The sequence below is a fragment of the Nesoenas mayeri genome (assembly GCF_963082525.1).
Source record: "Nesoenas mayeri genome assembly, chromosome: 1".
NCBI lineage: Eukaryota > Metazoa > Chordata > Aves > Columbiformes > Columbidae > Nesoenas > Nesoenas mayeri.
In genome coordinates, this window is record NC_137541.1 from 11391685 (window position 1) to 11413823 (window position 22139).

Below are 22139 nucleotides of genomic sequence, written 5' to 3' on the forward strand. Positions count from 1 at the left end.
GTTTCTTGTGAGGTAGGTGTCTAAGGTCAGTTGAGTCACTTCAAGATGTGTGTTTCTGTTGGCCAGGTTTCTCCAACAGACACTTTCAGGTCTTAACTTTTAGATGTTGAAGAATTAAAATAGATTAATTTCACATGTACTGTATGCCAATCTTTATTTGTCTTCAATCATCCTTTCAAAATTATAGCTTCATTAGAAGAAAAATTCTCTAACTTAAATTCCATGTATTTTTTCTGGTGTATGTTAATATGCTGCGGTATAGTTTGTGTTCTTTCTTCTTATTTATGTTCCACATTCGGGAGATCCTTCTCTCTCATTTTTCATCTGCTGTCTCAATGGACCTTTTTGAATCTAATGACTGTGTTTGCTTGGACTTACCAAAAAGACAAAAAAAAAAAAAGCATGAGAAGACCAATCATTCTTTGGCCTTTGGATTTCTCAGTTTCTCAGATAAAACAATCAATTTGTAACCTCTTAGTCCATCAATCAGTAATATACCTTTTGTACTCTTTATCCTACAACAGCAATTAGATTCTACTTGCTTATTTCCTCCACAGTGCTGTAATGGGTGAGCACTTCATGATAATTAATGAGTTTTATCCTCCCGACAAGGTAGGAGGTATTATATTCCCATTTTTCATATCTCATGGGAAGATAATGGCCAAACTTGTAATTTAATACAGGTCTCTCAGGTTTTTATTCACTGTCCTGTTCTTAGAACCTTTTCAGTTTGATATATTGCAGTCTGTGTCGTGCACTTTAATTTGCAGGTGTCGGCTTCTTGTGTCATATGACTCTTTGGATAAATGCTGCAGTGCTTTTATTGGACAACTGAGTGGTACCACATCAAGATGTCATTTCCCATAAGTTTTAATATTGCTTTGCCTGTTTTCTCTTTTTTTCCTTTGTACACCCCCATCTTTGCTTCAATGGTCAGCTCTTTCCTTTTATTTTTTTGTACTGGTGTCCACTTTATTTTTAGTGATTCCGTGTCTTCTGTATAGAACCTTTCTAAATCTAATTTTTCTATTTCCATAAACTCAGGTAATTCACCTCTCCACTATGCACTGAATAGTTCAATTGCTTAATTTTTGTTTTTCCTTGATTCCTTTCTCAATATTTTTCTAATCTCCTCTTTGTATCTTGTCCCCTTTTTACATGGTTTTAGTGTAATTTCTTTAATACTTTAATACTTTAATACTTTAATAATCTCCTTCCTGCACAAGCTACAACATCCTAAGGAAAAGAGGACTGAAAATTTTCACCGATTTAACTGAAAGGATTACAAAAGTATGACAAATAAACAGGCAAATGATTTTTTAACATGAAACCACCCAAGCCTCGTTGGCAGTTTGCAGCTCCTCTGCAGGTCCTACTCTTTAGGTTTTAATTGGGAGCAGCCAGTTGCATCTCCTGGCAAGAGCTGTGGGAAATTAGCCTCACATAATTTAGGATGAGCTTAAGTACTAGGGTGGGGGAGACCTATTCTCATTTTACAATGGGGCAGCTTAGTGATAGTAGTCAGTTCACTTTGTTACCTGAAGTTGTGTGATGCTCTTCTTCCCTCTGCTTTCATTGTGTAACAACTCATATGGTTTGATGTTAGAACATCACAGGTAACTCTGAGAAATAGCTATAGTCACAATTATGTGCTGTGTTTCTGTTTATCTTCTATTTGTCCTTTGTTTTGTTGATGCTGAAAAACTGTTAAAATGAGCCATGAAGATTTCTTTTCTCATTTATGATGGGTAGGCAAAGTATATTTCGTATAAATTAGAAAATGTTGTTAGATAACTTGATAATAACTGTGATTTGTACAACTCTGCAGTCAAGAAGGGGCCAAGAAGGCCCTTGTATGTATAGCAGGTCTCTTCATGGATAATTTTTGTTGTTGCTGTTCTTTGTGTAGGCTGCAGCTTTTTTTAGATTAATTTTCTTCTCCTTTTGAATACACTAGCGTTTTTCAGTAGAACAGGTGGCTAATGGTTACATTTGCAAACATACCGACTTATTAATTGACTGATGTTTGATGGAGATTTTTTGAGTTTGAACTCTTTGCCAATTTAGATTGAATCTTTGCCAAAACTTTCTGACTCTTGGTGATATGACATGGATTCTGTTTGTTGATGTTTTGTTGTGTGTGGGGTGGGGTGCGGTTCCTTATCACTGTAATTAGTGTTACCTATACAAACAAATGCCCCATTCCAGGCCTTTTTTTACATAGACAAGTGAGACATTTTACCGGGTTAGTTTGCTCTTAGACTGACCTGGGCTAGAAGAGGGAAGGAAAATCTGTGCTCGTGTAAATTATATCTTCCATTATGAAAGACTCTTAGAGTAGGGCTGCTTGTACACCCATATAGTCAACATTTTTAATGCCTTAAGGAAGTTTCATTAGAACAGGAATTTCTACTCTGCAATAAATGTCATATTTTTCAACTATATTTTAATTTCAACCAAAATATATCTTAGCTATTAACCTATATATTTTGGTACTGGCATGTAAAACTTGGAATTGATAATTAAGTCTATAATACATTTAAAATTTTATGAATTGAAGAAGGGAAAAATTGATGGATTCGTGTAGACGTCCTAAATCTTGCCATTTTCAGCAAATGCTTCCTGGTTGTTGCACTCTTTGATTCCTAAGGGTATTCTAAGCCTCTCTCCTATGCTTCTTAAATATCCAACAGATATCCTGTAACATATTTACTTTATTACCTACATTGAAGAAATTCCATTTCAATTAATGTACTTGAAAATGAACTGCCCTAAAAAGGTGGATATTGTTATTATTATTGTAACAATAATTTCATTTTGAGGTGTTGTATCTCTTTCATTGCAGTGTTTAACAGAAATAGCAAGAAGTGTATACTTGAAACATAAATGCTATAGTGAAGATGTGAAAAAAACCTGTTATATCACAAAGCATCTTTAGTATATAAAGAGGAACAGTAAGCAGGAAAAACATATTCTTATGTTCTTTTGTCTTACATTTAGTGTTCAACATTTTTATACAACAGGACTTATTGTTCTTATTTCTCGTAATTTCATGGTACTGTGATTTCCAGCTCTTTGAGGAAAATGTATACTCCATGTTTTTGCTTTCACATCTGGAATCCCATGTTACCATTTCTAGAAGTGTGATTTGGATGCTATTTTTCTGGAAAATGAGCATTGGAACTAATAGTGAGGATATGATTGACACTGGCTGCTTTAGTACTGGGACTTTTTGCATTGTTCACTGAGAAATGTGTGCCTTTTACTAAGTATCACTGGGAAACGTCAGCTTTTTCCATTTTAAGGCATTTTAGGTAAGCTTGAATCCAAACCATAGGGAGAAAAGGCATTCCTTTGAGCTTCCTATTGAAATTATAATGATCTGTTGCCACAGGGAGCAAAGCTTCTTGCTTTTTTTTTGCCCTTTTTTTTTTCTATTGCATTATGGGTAAAAAACTAGGTGTCAGGTTTATATTCCTTTATTCAAATTTGTGCAAGTCTTCTCTCAAATGAATATACGTTCAAGGCCACAATGAAAAATACATGATTATGAAATATATGACTGCCCCCAAGCTGTCCTACCTGTGAAAGAGAGTTATGAAATAATAATGGCAAGACTGATAACTGTAGCTGTCCATGTCCTAAAAAGATGAGGATGTTCTTAATGCAGAGAATCCTACCTTGAAGGCAAATTTGCACAAAAAGCAGTGCTCAAAGTCTCCCCATGGAGGATAACTTTATGGCACAGCAAAGATCAGAATTCAACCCTGAAGCTAGTAATTTATCAGCTTAATGGAAAATTTCTTTCTTCAGGATGTTTCCTACTAATATCAAATGCCTGAGTGATAGCAATTGCAGTGAATATGGTGTAATTGTTTCTTGGTGAATAAAAACAACTCCAAAAGCTGCACTTCTTATAGAATGGTTATAGCATTTGAATTTGTGATTTTTAGTGAGTGCAATTTTGTAGAAGTGTTTTGACATGTCACTTTGAAATGTGCAGGTTACATCAAGATTTGTAAGTGGGACAAAAACCAAATGACTGAGACTCAGGTTTTCATAGGATCGATTGAAGATAGAAGGAGGCATTGGAAACTGCAAGTCAGATCAAGAAAACTGAAATGGAGTATTTATAAAATTTTAGTAAAATTTACTAGTAAGACTCAAGATAGCTAAATCAGAAGTTAAAAATAAGAAAGACAATGAGCTGATAAGTGTGTCCTCTGTAGTTCTGCGGATCTACCGCTTACTCATATCTCAAATGGAACAAATGACCAAATGGCTGAGATGAGGTAAATATTGTAAATACATAATTGGCTTTAATATTCAATTCATATATGGGGCAAAGGAGAAGTTCAGGAATCCCAATTCTGAGAAGTGTATAACATTATTATTAGTTGTTTGGGAGATTAATATGTAGTTTTACTTTCCTTAGATGATGTGAAATGCTAATTTACTCATAGGCATAAAACCATATTGGCTTTAACTGGAGATACTTTCAGAGTGGTTTATGATTCTGAATATATCCCCAAATATGAAATAATCTATATGTTACACCACTGTAGGATTTTCAGGAAGTTCTGCATAGTTTAAATGATCTGAAATGCAGTTCCTCCCCTGTTCCTGCCCTGCCTTGACTCTGCAAATGAGGAGAGTATTTCTGAACCAGCCAATATCACCTCCAAAAGCCCAGATCACTTTCCTTGGCCTTTCCACATATCTGTTCTCACCATGATCTGACCCTGGTGTTTTCTGGAGAATAAAGGGGAAAAGCAGACTGATGAAGACAGCCATATCTAACACAAAGTGTTTAATTTGTAGGTGTTTGTAAGCAGGTGATCAGTTTATTCTATGCATTATAAGACTGGTTACTTTCTCCAGTGTTATCCTTTCCTGCAGTTCTCTTCATTAACATCTCTGATTTCCAATACTTGCCCTAAGAGTGGCAAAGCAGCAGAGCTTCAGAACTGAAGCCTCACACTTTACACAAGGTCACTTACTCTGTAGTTCCACACCCGATTCAAGCTGTGAGTAGGGCTGTGTAAGAAGCACCATGGGGTTGAGTTTCAGAAACATTTCTTGCCCCCATGGCTGAGAAAGGCCACCTGTGCTTCTACTTTTATCTTGTGACTCAAAGTCTTTCAGAGGTTTTAGTGAACGTATGTGAAAGGGAGGATTACAGCTACTCCTGCAGTCTTTATAGCATGTGCTGCAAGTCATTTTTAATCCAGTGGGGAATAACATTTTCCAGACCCTAAAAACTTTTGAGTTCTGCTTCTGCTGACCTTTTACAAACACATTTTCTTTTGCTGATTTTTCGTTTTTAGTTCTTTCTTGGGCAAAATATCCCTCTAAGCTTTCCCTCAGTCTCTGTGAATGTTCTTCTTCTAACTCATTGCATTGTTGATTTTCACTGTACTAGCATTTAAAAAAAAAAATATTAATGGTCTTACATATGCTATAGCAGTTAAATTATTATATGGTATTTAGTATGTAGGAATAGTTTATGGTCCATATGTAAACCCAACATCGGTGTGTGGTTTCTTGTTACCTACCACTTTCATCTACCTAGATACAGCTGACACTTAATTAGTAGTGAAAAGCTGCATTATATTTATGTGCACATGAATTAGTGAGTGTTTGTAAAGTGTTTTGAGCCCCATTAGTGTTAACTCAGACAACCACAGAAAAAATCAGATTAGGAGGGCTTCTGGAGGTCATGTATTCCAACCTCCTTCTCAAAGCAGGGCTTTACTGTTATTAATGTTGTTATTGACACAGAAGACAGTACAAATTAAGAATCAAGAGCAATAACCAATTAGTATGCTGCAGGATGTACAGAGTCTGCACCTAACCAGTATGACTGGAGATAAGAATGTGCTGTGAAACAGGATCAGTTGATGGCTTAGCAAAGCATGGCAAAAACAACTGCATCAGATGAAAAAAAATCAAATTAATTAAATGTTCATATTGAGTGAGTGTTATAAGTAATTCTCAATGAAGCATTGAGATGATTTAACAGCTCTTATTCTCCAGGGGTATGATCTTTAATCAGATGTGGGGCTGGTAAAATGTAGACAGAGTAATTTATTCCAGGAAGAGTAGAACAGTCTCTAGGTTGAAATTTAATTGGATGATGTATGAAAAATCTAAGTTGTCTAGAGTGCATTTTGGTCTTGAAATTGTAGATGACCAAGGAATCTATGGGACTTTGGTCAATAATGCACATTTTTATTTTATTACAAATGTTTGAGTACTCTAGTGGGATGTGACTACAGTAATTTGAAGGAGGCTATACATTTTAAAGGATTTTTTTTGTTTAATAATTCACTAGGCTTTTCTGAACTACTTGTAACACTTTAATCAGTTGTAGTAAAATGTACTTTTATTCTAATATGACTATATATTCCTAGCGTTAGTTAACGACATTATCCTATTCAGTCAAGGCACTATTGAAGTCAGTTCTGCAGTAGGTGGTTCTGCCTAATATGTGGTACCTTAAGGGCAGGCAGGAGCCTCTCTCTTGGTGAACGCCCTAGTCCTAAACTCCTGAGTTTTCCCCATATAGAAGAGAATCAAGTTTGGCAGTTCAGATGGAGTTAGATATGATGACTCATGACCAGGATGTATGACCCAGAAGGATTATGGAGATGTTGCATGAGCCTTCAAGGATGGAAGAGATAGAATTAGCAAAGTCAAATTTCAGCTAGAGTTTGTATTGCGGAGGGTCAAAAAGAGCAACAAGAGGTGTTCCTTCAAGTATAATACATTGATATCAAAAGGAAAGCTAAAGCAGTTCCACAATGTGGAGGAGACCTTGTGGCTATGGATATAGCAAGGACGGGATACCTAGTGCCTTCTTGTCTCAGTCCACCAGGTGCCTTAGCCTGGCAGCAGAGCTATGGGAGAGAAGCTATTCCACAACAGAGGAAGATAGATTTAGGGACCCCTGAAACATGTCAGACATAAACAAGTTCATGGGACCAGATGGGATGGATCCAAGGGTGCCGATGTCATTATGAGGCAGCTCTCCATCATCCCTGAAAAGCTGTGGGGATTGGGAGATGTTCCTGATGACTTAGGGAGTGGGGAGGCAGTGTCACTCTTATCTTCAGGAAGATAAATATGTCTTATGTGTCTTATGTGCTTAAATATTTGAAATACATTTTTCATTTTACCTGACATTGTAGTAAGAGAGAAAATAGGGAAGGACAGAAATGAATTTTTACATACTGATGTTACTACAGCAGACTTTATTCAGCTTTGCTGTGAAGGTCAGCTGTAATGTGTAGTCATAAGGAAAGGACATAAGCTTCAATCCTTTTCTGGTTATGAAATAAGAAATCAAGGGTTGAACAAATACTAAGTCTAACTCACTAAAGTATTGTGTCAATTTGAGGAAAGACAAGCTGTCTGCATAGTTCTTTAAAATATATTATGTTAATTGCAAATATGCTTAGGTGACTTCAGATTTTGAGCCCATCATCCCACCACCCAATTTAACCTCCTTTGCTTTACCTTGCTGGGACATGTAACGAGATAGAGTTGTCTTTGCCTTTTCAAATCACAGGCAAGTATATTGTCACTCACTTGCTTCAGGCCTTTGGTTGCGAGTAGATGGCTTCCCTGAGCTCATGAGGCAATAGTTGCAGGAGCAGACTGACTTGGGCTACTTATACTTTCAGTTACCAAATAAACATAATGGAGAGGGAGGAATGGTCACGGCTTACAAGATGCAATAACAAGTTCCATTTGTTAAGTCCGGTAGGAATTTGAATTCTTATCTTCAAGGAATTTGAATTCTTATTTTCAGTTTAAAAGAATAATAGAAATGAATATTCACAAAATATACTTTTCATTAAAATGGCTTGAGGCAAATAAATGCTTTTTAATTAATTTGAATCTGTATTTGATGCATATTGTTATGCAGTTGACAAAATGCTGAAATTAAAATGACTGCTAATAATGATTTTTTTTTTTTTTTAAAGTAAATGCTCAATCCAGAGTTCTATTCATTTTCTTACTGACATCCAGTAACCATCTGATACACTAAAAACATATGAAAAGAGCAAAAGCACTGAAAACAACTCATATTTTAAAGAAATGGCTCTTGAGCATGACACACTGACAGGTGCAAATAGGAAACTATATCCCTACATCTGAAGAAGCCAGACCCTATATATATGTATATACAGTGTGTTTCAAAAAGACGGACCCAGTTTGAAAGCAGTATATTACATGATATCTTGTGAAAGACTGAGGCCAGGGGCTCTTTGTGTGCTGGAAGAGGCATCTTGCAGGAATCATTTGAAACTCTATATCCTGCCCTTTCAAATGGTAAGAGTTTCATTCAGGGGAGGTTCATGTTTGCAGAGATACAGTGATTTCAAATTGGGTCCATCTTTTCGAAACACCATGTTTTTTCTTATGCTTACATGTATGAATATGTATGTATATCCTTATGTTTGACACCTCTCGTCTAGCAGATAAAGTAAAAAAATATTGACATTCCGAGCCAATTGTTTTCTTTTGATTGAGTTTTGTCCCTAAAAGCAGACGGAGGGATGTTGCTTCCTTAAAATCTCAGTGTAGCTGAATGAAGACTGTGGTCCCCCACTGACACACAAACGAAAATGAACTGTTTGCAGCTTTGTCACAACCACCTAAAGGCACTCAGCAGTTTTCCCACAGCTGGAAAATCACATCTATTGAAAATGAAATAAAAAAAGCTTATCAGAAGGTGATGCAGTCAAGGCATTATCTAAAATGCTGTGAAGGTGCAATAGCTGTTAGGAATGAATTCTAGCTGTCTGTTTTAAAATTAACTTCACTCTGTCTTGTCTTTAGAAGGGTTGTTCCCTCCCTTTGGTGTCTGCAGGCGGATTGCTGAGCTGTGTGCTTCAAGCGACAGCTCCTTTTATTCTCTGGCAACTCCAGCTGTAACTTTTTAATGGGGCTGCAAGCAGTGTTGGAGGGGTTGCACATGTAGTTCTACTGGATTTCTTTCCTTGGGGAGGAAAAACCCGCAGCAAAACAAATTTTGAATAGGGAAACAAATGTAGGAAAAATTCTATGTTGCTTTTGTATATGATAGCATTGATTTGTATGGAGTACAGCTGCGAGTGAACTAAAAGAAGCATAGGCAGCGAGACTCGATGGTTTCAAATTTTACTTTTATAAATTTCAGCAGATATTCAGAAATCAAAGAAAAGCAGAAACCTAGAGGTGAAAAATATGAGACTTCTGGAAATCTGCAAGGAGAGAGAGAAAAGAATGTCAGAGCAAGAATTTTAATGCCCATAAAACTGTAACAATTGTAATTCTGTCTCCACATTCCTTCTCTAAAATGGCATTGATGGGGCACTAAGATTTTATGCAAAATAAATTCCCTCGATATCGGGGCAATGGAAAATACTAGCAACCAATTCCTTTCTATTTTCCATGAGTATGAGAGTAGACAGGTGCCATTGTTTGTTTCAGCAATTAAAAACAAAATAAAAGAAAATAAATCTACCTTTTATTTGTTGTCTTGGTGCTAAATCTACTGCAAATTCTACTTCATTCTTGAAAACAATCTGTCTTCAGAAAACAGCGGAAGGGTTGCTTCCATTTGTTTGGTTGAGGGATGCTTTGTGTTACATTGATGCTATTTTTAATTAAGCTCAATTTTCTGATCTTGAGTTTTCAGCAGCTGCAAGAAGCAAAATAAAATAAGTTTTATATTTTTAAGTATTTCTAATTTCTACAGTAACCAATGCTTTTCAATGAAATGAAGACTTACTAATAGAGATATGAAATCCACTCATCTTCCTATGACTCTGATGATGAAAAGCAACCGAATGCTGTGGAGAGGAATGCAGTGAAATGGGTGGCTGAACTATATAAGGGTGTCTTTAAATGTTTGAATGGTTGTTTGCTTTTCTATACACATCAGTAATGCTACTTAGCATAAAGCTTCCAGTTACCTCATGTACCTACATTAATTTACATTCACAAGCCCTTGAAAGAGAATTTGCTTTATTTCTGCTATATATTTTGCTTAAAAAAAACCCCAGAAAGTAGCCTTCTGTTTATTTTAGAGCATGCCAGAAGTGATTTAGCTGAGAGCACAAAGAAAAACTATGGAAGAACCCACTTTACCTGAATTTTATCTACCATATCATTTTGTCTTTATTCTGGTGGTGAATTGTGGACACATGAAAAATACTTTATTTATTAAAAAAAAAAGCCTTAAAATTGCACAAATTTATACTGAAAAGAGAAATGGATTTTATCTCCCTCTCAAGAGAGGGAGAAATTGGTCTGAAGATTCATTGCAGAGAAATGAGTGACTTATTTCGCTGACTGTCAGTGGTAGGTAACAATGTAATTCAATAAGTGAAGGCCAGGTTTGAATAGCTAGAAAATTAATCTTCAGCCAGTATCTCCTATGGGATTTTCCTGTGCCAGTATTGATTGCATTTCAGCTCCTGACTTGGGAGAGAAATTGGTTGGAGTTGGATTTTAATTATATTCCCATGCTGGATTACTTTCCTTCAAAATATGTTTTTTTTCTATTTTCCTGAAAACAAAGTTCAGCTGGATATTAAAACAGTACCAATCAATGCCACAATCTGTCAGGCCTTTAGTAGAAATGCCAGGCTAAAATAATAGTTAGCAGTTGAGTTTTCAATTTGAGTCTTTATACATATATATATATATATATATATATATATGTGGGTTTTTTCTAATTTTGATGTAGGTTACATTTGGCAAATGACAACTAAATAGCTTTTACTTAATATAGAAGGATCCACTATAAACATTGGACATGTAAGCCCTGGCACAGCATTAGTCTTGCTGGTCAGGAGATAGAGGCCCAAGTAAGTGCAACACTAATTTGCCTGTGATGCTCTGATACTTGCGTGTTGCATGCAGAACTGGTTCAGGCACCTTTAGATTTTAAAGCAAAATGAATCCCATGTGAAGGAAACTATGGAACTTTTAAAGAATTTATCTCATTTGATATCTCTGGCAGTTGGGGGACACTGTTTTAATATCAGAGTTGAATGTCACAAAATGCTCCTAGGAAAAGTCAACAATTGGGATACAAAACCTTCTAAGTTATTCTATATAATTCTGATAGATCCACTATCTTCCATGAAGGTCGCAGAGATAGATATAAAATACAGTTTAGATGGAGAAGGTTAATCCATTTAAATGAGAAAAACAAAGCTGAAGAGTTTTTTGATTCAATTTTTTGTTTTGTTGTCATGGAATATTGGTAGGAAGAATAACAGATCCGCTCTGTATCATAGTCATTTTTTGTGTGTGATATTGGAAATGTGGGAAATAGATCTTATGTTTGAAAGTTGAAGGCATTCAGTTAGATTATTAAAACCCATTTGGTTTCAACAAAGTTTAATCAAATTTGGCAGTAGACTTGAAGATTCTTCCACAGCCTGTTAGCGATGAGAGAGGCTGAAAGCTAATATCTTTTATATGGAATGAAATTGAAATACTAAGCAGAAGAAATGATAATTTTATGTTCAGTTACTTCAGGAATGTCAATCAACAAATCTAAATATTCTGCAATATGAAAGTTTCTGTGCAAGATCTGCTGGGATGAGCATTATGGTTATCCCCTTCCTCTTTTACCATCCCCCTTCCTTCCCACGTATTGTGGAAAAATAGTTGGAAGAAATATTTTGACACATACTCATTTCTGTGTTTTATTGTAATAATATAGCTTGATGATGCCCAGTTCTTTTCTGAAGTGTTCTGTAAAAGCTGTGGTAGTTGGTTGCCATTTGTACTGATTTTGGAAATGAGAGTGTTATGTTTTTGTTAAATCAAATGGCTTTCAGGAAGGAAAGGAGTTTTCTCACATGAACGATTGATTGTTGAGATTGTATTTGCAGAATGAGACAAACTCATTACTTTGAGCAGCATGAAGCCAAAAGATAATGTGAAAAGAACTCCAGAGTTTGCTTAATGTATAGCATTCCAGTTCTATGGAGGGAGAAAAATTCTGTCTGATGATGTAGAAGAAAAAGAAACCAAAAACCTATGTTGAAATTGAGCCAAATTACATTGTCTGAAGTTATCATAGTGCTGTGTCACTTCAATCATACAACACAAACTGCTACTGACCCTCATTCCAGTTTGCATACTTCAAAGTAGCTTATAAAGGTTCATGGTGGATTGACACTTGGCTTACAGGTGCCCATAAAACTCTATCACTCCCCCCTCTACTGCTCTCCTTCCCCACCAGGACAGGAAGAAGAAAATAAAATGACAAAAACCCCATGGGTTGAGATGAAGGCCATGCATAGAAGCAAAGGAAAACCAAAAAGCTTTGGTCTCTACTTCCCATCAGCAGGCCATGTCCAACCACTTCCTAGGAAGTTGGGCCTCAGTACTCAGAGTGGTTGTTGCAAAAGAACAATGCCTTGATAGTGATTGTCCCTGCTCCTTTCTCTTAGCTTAAATTGCTGAGCACATCATCATATGGTTTGGAATATCTCTTTAGTTGTCTTAGGTCAGCTGTGATGCACTTGGGAAATTTAGGTGTGTTAGGTATCAGGCTGTGACTCTTTATTTTTTTGCAGCTTTTCATTTAACTGCTGAGTTGTGTTGGATAATTTGTAATTTAAAAGATACACGAGTATTTCTGGACCTGCAGCAAATCAGTGTGTTTATACACAAATGCAAAATGTTAGTTACAAAGTCTGAGTCTTTTATGTAAAAAAGGGGCAAATTTGAATGGAATTGTTTTTACCGTAACTTGTAATATTTTGCCTTTTCTTGTCTTTCTTTAAAAAGCCTGAAAAGAATGACACTGAATCTGGCAGCCAGAGAATTAGACCAGTGTTTGAAGAAGATCCTGTTTTCCGACGACAAATATCATACCAACATGCAGCAGTCCACATACCAACAGATATTTACGAAGGCTGTAAGTAGCATGTGAATAAAGTGATTTTATTTTAATCCTAGGTTTATTATTTTAAAATCACATAACCTCCAAACAAAATTTTCATCTCCATTTTTACTGCAGATTTGCTGTTACTGTCTTTTTCTTCTTTCAGCAGTACTTCAGAGATCTTCTTTATTGGGCATATGATTCATGTTATTATTTATTCAGAGCCATTGTTAAAGAGATCCATTAGGATTGGATCCAAGTTTCAGAAATAGAGCTAGAGATGGAGCAGAATTCTTACAAATTCTAGTTTTCTTATCCATAATTTCTCTATGTTGTGTTCCCATTTAATACAAACGATTCTTGACAGGTCGTCTTTACATGGTTTTGGCCTCAGGCAGAGATAAGTACTGAAAACATTTTTGAGTATCCCAAAAGCATATACAGTTCAGGCAAATAACATGATGTGCAAGATTATTATATTGTATGCAGTGTGTTTCCAGAGTTGCAGTAACAGACTTTGGCAGAGAAATTGAATAAATTATTTCTAAACCATGTCAAAGTAATATATAGATTCATATACTGTTGAGGATTCCTTAATTGTATTTCAAAATAAAGTATTTAAGTTACTTTTGAAGACGAAAATAACTTCCTTTGCCTGTGCTCTCATTATCAAGAAAAAAATAGTTACCTAATAAAGAGCCATTTCAGCATTCAGAATGACTGTATATTTTTAAAAATGGAAAAAGTTAAATAGGGTTTGCATGTTTAAGGTGTGGTGTATTGTGGTTTATTTGTGTTTTTTGTTGTTGTTGATGGTGTGGACTTGTTTTGTTGTTGTTTGTGGTCCTAATTTGAGGTATGCAGTCTTTCTCCTCTTTCTAAATCTCATCAAGGGGAGAGAGACCCTAATGTGACCTGAGCTCTTTAAAATTCATGGCCATGGTTGTATGCAGCTTATATAAATGACACAGGATGAAAATGGAAATGTCAGTATGATGGGGGAAAGAATCATAGTACCTCATATTCTTCTATGGCGTGTTTGACTGACAGACCTTGAGGATTATTCTGGGATTCTGGCTTTAATAAGTGGTAAAGTGCATCTTAATTGCAGGATTACAGGGAAGAGACAGGCCATTTCCTTTGCTTTTGTTTGAAGCAAATTGATACTTCACTGTTAAAATGTTAGAAAAACTTGCGTCCAAGTATTAGGATATTTGTAAATACCATGTGAACTTATATCTAAGATTGTCATCATAACAGTATTTAAAGTATTTTGTTGTTGTGTTGTATTTAACATTTTAGATGGTATATCCAAAGACACTTATGTCCCTTAAAAATACATCTTAGGTAATGTTGTTGTACTGCCTGCTTACCAATATGACTTCCATAGGAAAGGTACAAGTTTACTATCTATTAAAATGATAATAACAGACTGAAATGTATGTTTTTTCAGAGCAGTAACTGCATATGCAATATATATGTGGTACATGAGAAATTCATTATTTATTGGGTCTGGCTATCATATTAATTACCAGAGATGTGGAAGCCTAGAAAATTACCAGAAAGTCTGTAATTCTTCATCAGCTAAATCCTCTTGTTGGGTAGCTGGGTAAATTTTGGTTGCAGTGTTTTAAGAGGTAACAGCTTGAGAATACCTAAAAATCACAGATTTCATATCAATATCAAAGTCGTCACCAGGTTTATTGTACAGTAGCAAGTTCATGTGTCATCTGAAACACAGTGACCAATTGGGATGTTCACTAGCAGATTTCCGAAACTAGAGTTTAATTTTCTTTTCACAAGCAATCCTATCCACAGGTAGTTCTTATAACCCTAGAAGGAATGATACTGGATATTGGACACTGTTGTCATTTTTCTTCCTGTTCACATGAGCTAAACCGTCATTTTTCGATAGGGGCATTGGTGCCCACTATAACAGGGAACAGCTGTACACTTTGAAAATAGTTCGCAATAAATCTGCAATTCCTTGTCTACATCACAGCCTGCTAGTAAACATCTACAAAGCAGATATTACAACAAACCCTTCTAAGAAATAGTGGACGAGACACAGTTTACAACTTTTATTGCTCAGAAGCCAATTTTTTTGACTGAATTACATTGTGAAAAGCAGATTTCATTTTGCCCCTCTCTTACTGTGTAGGTTTTGTAAGATAGCAAGAGAAACAATTGCTCTTTGGATCTCACAGAACAGATTTCAATGGCTAGATATATGACTTGCCTATTTGTCCATGAGATGATTTTTCACTTCTCTTGCCTTTTAGAGCAGTAGGTTGTCTTTAGAGGAGAGGGATATTTTCAGTTATAGCCATGTGTATTCCTAGATTTAAATTTTCGCTTGGATCTCTTGACCACGCTTTGTCATGTTTGTTTTTGGTTTTGTTTTTTTTCTCCTGTACAAAGCTTGGAATTTAAAAATTACTCACTCTTAAGCAATGTATTTTCTATGGCAATCTTTCATCTCCATTCAGGTTTTATTTTTATTGCAGTTATTAGTAATGATTTTTAGAATACGAATCTAATATCAAATTTCTGTCATATAAAATTCTGAGTGTGTGGATCCACCCCCCATTTAGCCCTTTGAAACTGGGAAACTGGTTTAGCCAGTAACTCTCTAATGATGTGCCACCTATTTAAACCTGTCAAATAGTTTATGCTATAAAATTTTCTTTGGCTTCCTACATATACAGTGGTTTGCTTATTTTGGAATAGAGTGTTGAGCTACTTGTGAAGTAGTCCCTTTTATTTCACCGTAGAAATACATGACAAATCACTACAAAGTATCCATTAACTGCATCCAGATTACTACTTCATGATTTATTTTTTTTCAGAAAAATATTAAGAATTTTTTTTGATTCTCACCTATGTATCTGATGCTTAAATCTTGGTAGAGACAGGGCAAAGTCTGTTAATTTACCTCTTTCTGAGTATTACAGTCCCACCACATGAAAGGGCAATCCCCGTTAAACAGACCCAAATCAGGTTTTTAATTCAGTATTTTTCAAGAGTTCCATTTAGGTTTTGAAATAAAATCAATCTGTTACTGAAAGCAGAACAGGCCCTTGGGCCATCTTTTTATCACATGCACCGGGAGTACGTCACGCATCTCCTATTAGTGATAACAGAAGTCTTATTTCTAAATCCTTGTTAAAACTGTACCCTGCTTATCCCTCAGCAGAAAATGGGAACCGTGGGCCAGAAGGAAGAGGAAAATCCTCAGCACAAGGCAAGGGAGGTTAATCTGCCTGGTGGGCACCTCCACTTCTTGCCCTCCCGCTCTGAGATGCGTAACACACCATCTGCTGCGATGGGCGCTTGGGATCTAAGTCTGTAGTTGCGTTACAGTTTTAGGAAAGGTGTTAGGCAAAGCACACTAACAAGGACTGCTTTTTGTGTGTGTGCATGTGTGGTTACTCCTGCTTTACCATTTCTAAATCAGAAATTGAAATATTGCTTCCACATTGTCACTACTTGATTAGCATCGAAGAGTTGATTAATGTGTCAGGGTGACACTAATGTGGCTTGAACATGATGACATCATGGTGAATATGTTTGGACAGCTTCCAGCAAGAAAAGCAAAAAAAAAACCCCAAATTTCTCCTGCTCAGAACCCATTAAAACAGTCACAAGTAGATTTACAATTAACTGATGGTTCTTACAGCTTAATGAGCATAAAATATATATACTCTTTGATCATATCCTCCTTTTATTGGGACAACAGTCAAAATTTTGTTGCTCCCTAAAATCTTCTATGATATATATTATTTTTTGATAGTAAGTTTGGTAGTGGACATCAATTTTACCTTTGCAGTAGTACTTTATATTTGTAAATATTCAGCTACTGATTAAGTGTTTTGAGATAATAGTGTTTGATACAGGGGGTAATCAAAACTTCTAAGGATAACTTGAAGAAATCTGTTTTGCTACGATGATTTTTATCTCTTGGGAATTTTTATACTATTGAACTATTTCTTCACTTTCTGAATTTCTGAAAATTCTGAATTTTCTTTCTTTTGGGGTATATCAGGCTATAAGCTTGAAAGGAAAAACAAATATTGGCAGAAAACCAAATATTTTTATTTCCATCTCCAACTTTCTTTATAGAGTAAATGCACTAACATCGCGTGTGTCCATACTGAGGTGCAAATGTTATAGTTTTCTCAGGTTCAGTTTCAATCATACTTCCAGAGCAGGAGAGAAATGCTCTGAATAATTCTGTCTCCTGACCTTCTAGGTTTCTATTTGTCAGCTGTAGATATTTACCTTCTGATTGTTATTTTCAAACTTCTTTTTTTTTACACTACTTTCCTAAAAGTGTAACATTAATTTGCATAGTTTGTAATAAAATGTGTGAAAAATAATTTTCTGGTAAATTGAATGCTGATTATCATTTGGCGTGACTGCCTTTCACTGTAAATTTCTTGATCATCGAATGTGGGGAGTATCTTGGACATTATAACAGGTCTGGAGATTCCACCATCTCTTAGGGTGCTTGACTAGGTAATGAATATTTAATCTGAGCATACTGCCAAAATCTGTTTTGGAGGCCAGATGATTCCTATTGCTCCTCAGATCTCTTTCCATTCCTTCTGCAATATTTTCTCTCTTATGCACAGCTTGGAATGACTATTAGTAGTGAATCCTCTTGTATCAAGAGGGGAAAGTTGGCTCTGCAGGATGGATGGCCATGTTCTTGTGGTAAAAATAGCTGACTGTGACATCTGTATTTGACAATACAGACTGCAAAGCAAACATTGACTATCAGTAGATCTTTATTGTTGGACATATTAAAAAAATAAGTCAATTTTAATGAAGATCTTGATGGAGTGATTGATTCTGGTATGTGGAATTTTCCCTATGCGCAAGAGAGTGCAAAGGTTTTTTAATGTTATAAATCTGACTTACCTTTACAAAATAGGTTGATATGGGATGTGTATGTTGCCCAAGATTCTTGAGGAAGGGCAAATGTCACCTCAATCCTGCGTTCAGCTTACATCACTTAAAAACATCTGTTGATACAATTGTGTTTTCTAAGCTACTCTAGAGCAAGGGAAAGCCATCAAGTATTTACTCAGACTTTCTATACGTGTAAATTCACAGAACATCTAGGTCTTTAGGGTTCACAGAAATTTTTGTATAATTACCTCTATTTCAGTCATAACTATTAGGAAGGAATAATGGGTAATTTGATAATAAGGTGTTTCTCTAGCAATACATAAATCAGATTTTTACTAATTACTGGGAGCTATTTTGTGAAGTTTGAACAGGTGAGATTAAACTTAGGTTTCACCTGTAAGTATTTGTATCTCTACATGTATATATGTGTATGTCTAAAGATATTTAATACTACTGAACTACTTTAAATTAATACTATTTTCGAATGCCCATTTGAGTATAAATTCCATTATCTTCTGTGCATCATTTAGATATCTTACATCAATTAATTTGAACTTTGGGTTACGTTACTACATTCTTACGGTATTGCTTAGTGTACAAATATATTGGTTGATTCTCTGTGTCTCTGTGAATCTGTGAAGCTGTGTGTGTGTTGAAGTGCATTTGTGCTCGAAGTATCAGTTTCTTAGCAGGACTTCTAAGCTCAGCCAGGGTATTTCATTGAGACCTCTACCAGCCCTGTCTGCAGGAGCCAGCCCCTGCCCAGCAGACCTCCTTCAAATAAGTGCGCAATTTTTCAACATGTACAAAAACAATTACCCTAAGTATCTGTTTTAAAATGGGACCAGGATTTTTCCATTAATCAACAAGATAATGTTAGTTACCTCTAATAAACAAGGTCGCACATCTCATCAAAAGTCAACTTTCAGCTTACAGTTGTTTATTTTAATGATTTTGTTTTATATAGTTAGACACACCGCTCTTTACAACAATTATCTCTATAACTGTTCATTCTGTAGAAGCATTACATGGTAAGCTATTTACATTTTTTAACCTTTCGGCCCATTCCCATGAAAGGCTGTGTGTCCTTGGTATCCAGTTATTTCCAGCAGCATTTGGGCCCATTCAGGTCAGCACCCTACTCTATGATGTGGAAAAAGAATAAATAGTTGCTGGTCATAGGACAAAGAAGGGGGTGGGTGTGGAGATCTAGACTTTGGCCTCCTGAGCTGGCAGCTGAAAATCATAAGTTCACTTGAGTAGCTCAGCAGGATGGGTATAGCAAGTGACAGACCATTCAGAGCTGAAGGAAAGCAGATAATGAAATCCTAAATTAGAAAATCTTACAAAACAGGCTGACAAAATGGATCAAGACAAATTAAATTAAAAAAAAAAAGTCACATAGGGCTTGGCAAAGTGGAAGAAGGAATAAAAATTGGGAATGCAAAAAGGCAAGTACATCTTTAGAGCATTGCATTTTAAATGGTGATACTTTACCACATGAATGTGTTTCCAGAGGTGAATGAATTTGTGCTGGTTAAATATGTGAAGGTCCAAAGTGACGGTGTCTGTTGATATCTTCTGTTTTGCATCTACCCAGCAGGATGAAAACAGTTTTTTGCAGCAAATCTATGCCAGTAACAGATGTTTGTAAATTATTTATATTCCTGTAGTTCTTTGTGGAAGAACAATACTGATAATCCTTGTTAGAAGTTACTAAAGAGGACTGTATATACATGGTTCACAGTTAAAACATTTTCTTGGGAGAATAGGAAATAAATGGTGTAAGAAAGAAGTAGCATAGGGGCTACTGAGTTGAGGCAATGCTAGAAAATGTTGCTTTAGTGTTTCCTGGTTATTTTTTCTTTTGGGGATTAGAGGAGTTTTGGGTTTTGTTTATTTTTTCACCTTTTATTTTGCTTTATTTGAAACATACATCTCAGGAATTAATATTTTAGTATGTATCTGATGAAGTCTCTGAACGTTCAGTCTGGACATACCAAATATGTATTTTGTACATTACTTCACTGTCATTTTGTAGACTCCAAATAGGAGTGCTCAGTTCCTTGGACAACATACTGAATTTCAAATGCTGTCAGTTCAGTTGCTAATTTGTCAAGGCTCCAAATAAGAACATGTCCTCATTTGGCTCCAGGTTTTACTTTCTGTAGTTCAGAGAATGGACTTTACCTCTGCTTGTCTAAATGAACGTGCTCCAAAGTTACCATGTCTGAATGAGACACGTCTAACATAGAAATGACTTAGCGATAAATTGGAACTGGGAGATACAGCACAGTGTGACCTGTGACTCTAATATTTCTGATACTGTAAAATTGAAATATGATCTGTAAAAGGATTGTGTTAGATTGTTATTTCTCAGAAAAAGCCAATTGCTTGTTTGGCAGCAAATAAAATATTCTACCATCAGCAGTGTTGATACCAATGATATTTGACAGAATTTCTTGGTGACTAAGTTTTTTGCAAGTAATCATTATGCAGAGAAACACTGAAACTGCCTGTGGCACATTGCTATGTGATGACTGAGTTGCGAAATAACATTATCAACACATTAGGTTGTAATATCTATCATTGGTAGTTGTAAACTACCACTAGATTTCTATATGAATTATTGAGTGTTTATTTTATTATTTATTAATTAAAATTAACCTCAGTATTTAAACAAAATATTCATTAAAAATTGGAAGTATGGATTACCTATACATTTGTTACTGTTTAGTCCTGGGAAGGTTTATGGGTCGAAATAGAAACAGGTTCAATGCAAGAAAAGTAGAAGTGCAATACTGAGCAATACTTTGCTGCTGGAACACGTGCTGCCAGCAATGAACACCCAAGTGCGGACATGGCCAGCGAGCCCAATAAAAACCAGTGACAGAGTTTTTCTGGGAGTGGGAGCCCTGATGGACAGTGGCCGTCAAAGAATGAGGGCAGTCTCTAGCCGCTTCCCTCTTACATACGGAGCATGACATTCATGGTATTGGATACTTCTGTTGGCCAGCTTGGGTCAGCTGTCCTGGATCTGCCTCTTCCCACATTATAGATCTGCTTATTTAGAAAATGTGGGAAATTTGGTTTCCATAACAATAAGCATCAATGGCAGTTTTCCCAGAATTTTCCTCATACTAGAAGCTAAAGAAGCAGCAGTTGTGAAGAGAATCAATTCTATCCCAGTGAAGCATAAACATTGCCTAGCTAACAAGTGTAAATGATAGGTGTTATCAGCACTGTTCTTGCACTGATATCAAAAATGCTGTGGTTACCACAGAAGAAAATTGGCTACCCTGGTCAAACCCAGGACAACATTTTTGAAAAATACATTCACAGACATCAAGAAAGTAGATAAAAGAAGCAGTGTGAAAGTGCAATATTGCAAGGTCCTCACCTGCAAGGCTGATTTTGTCACTGTATCACGCTAAATGTCTCAGACTGTTGCATATCTTGCAAGACTTTTTGCAAGTATTTGCTGTTTGTTTGGGTGGTTTTCTTGTTTGTTTGTTTTTTTCAGCATCCTAATCAAGTGACAGGCTACCTCACTTTCTTACACAGAATTGGTGGCTTAACCTAAATTTGCATTTTAACGGTATTTTACTCAGCAGTAACTGCAGGTCAAGTGGGGACAGCTTATCTTAACATGTTGTCAACTTGAATATAACACTAAATCTGACTTGAAGGAAACCTAAATTGTGGATACAGTGAGAGTATTAATTAACCCAAACTACCTTTATCTTGTTGAAATTAGTGTACTAATTTTAGTTGGAGCAGGATTTAACCTAAAGCATTTAAATAATAATTTTAAAAAGTAGAATATTTTCATACTAACATATCAAATTTTCTTATGAATATTTGATATATTGTGAATTTTATAATAGGCACAATCGTAGTTAAAATATAACAGAGAAAAAAAATAAAAATCCTAGAAGATTGGTTAGAATAACACGTTACAGCTAAATTGTTGGATGCTTTGGAATAGTAAAATAATAAGGAATTCAAACTATTTCCTGTTGACAACTTATAAATGAGAAGGAATTGTGTTCTGGAAATTCCATTAGTTTCAGGTTGAATGTAATAGCATGGACAGTGAATAAATGAGATTGCATTGAAGGATGCCTGCTCTATATTTAGAAAAAAATCAGCTGAGAGATAGAGCGTTACTGTTAAACTATTTCTTTATTAACTTTAAATTTTCTTTCCTGCAGTTCTCACCAGCATGAGAAATTTACATTACCTAAGCAGGAAAATCTTTCTGCTTTGAAAATCTTAATGCAATGTGAAAACCATGTTTTGACATGCAGGCTAGATTGTTGCA

The 22139-nt window shown here is 35.7% G+C and overlaps 1 protein-coding gene across 8 annotated transcripts in view; it reads left to right on the forward strand.

The window, feature by feature from the left end:
* The window catches only part of CACNA2D1 (calcium voltage-gated channel auxiliary subunit alpha2delta 1), a gene marked incomplete at its 5' end in the record, with an annotated part of 394641 nt that overhangs the window by 218040 nt on the left and 154462 nt on the right, over nucleotides 1–22139 (forward strand). For all 8 annotated transcript variants that reach the window (XM_080363990.1, XM_080363991.1, XM_080363992.1 and 5 more), the window contains one exon: nucleotides 12805–12934. In XM_080363990.1, the coding sequence (XP_080220116.1) occupies nucleotides 12805–12934 (130 nt within the window). The remainder of the gene's footprint in view (nucleotides 1–12804; nucleotides 12935–22139) is intronic.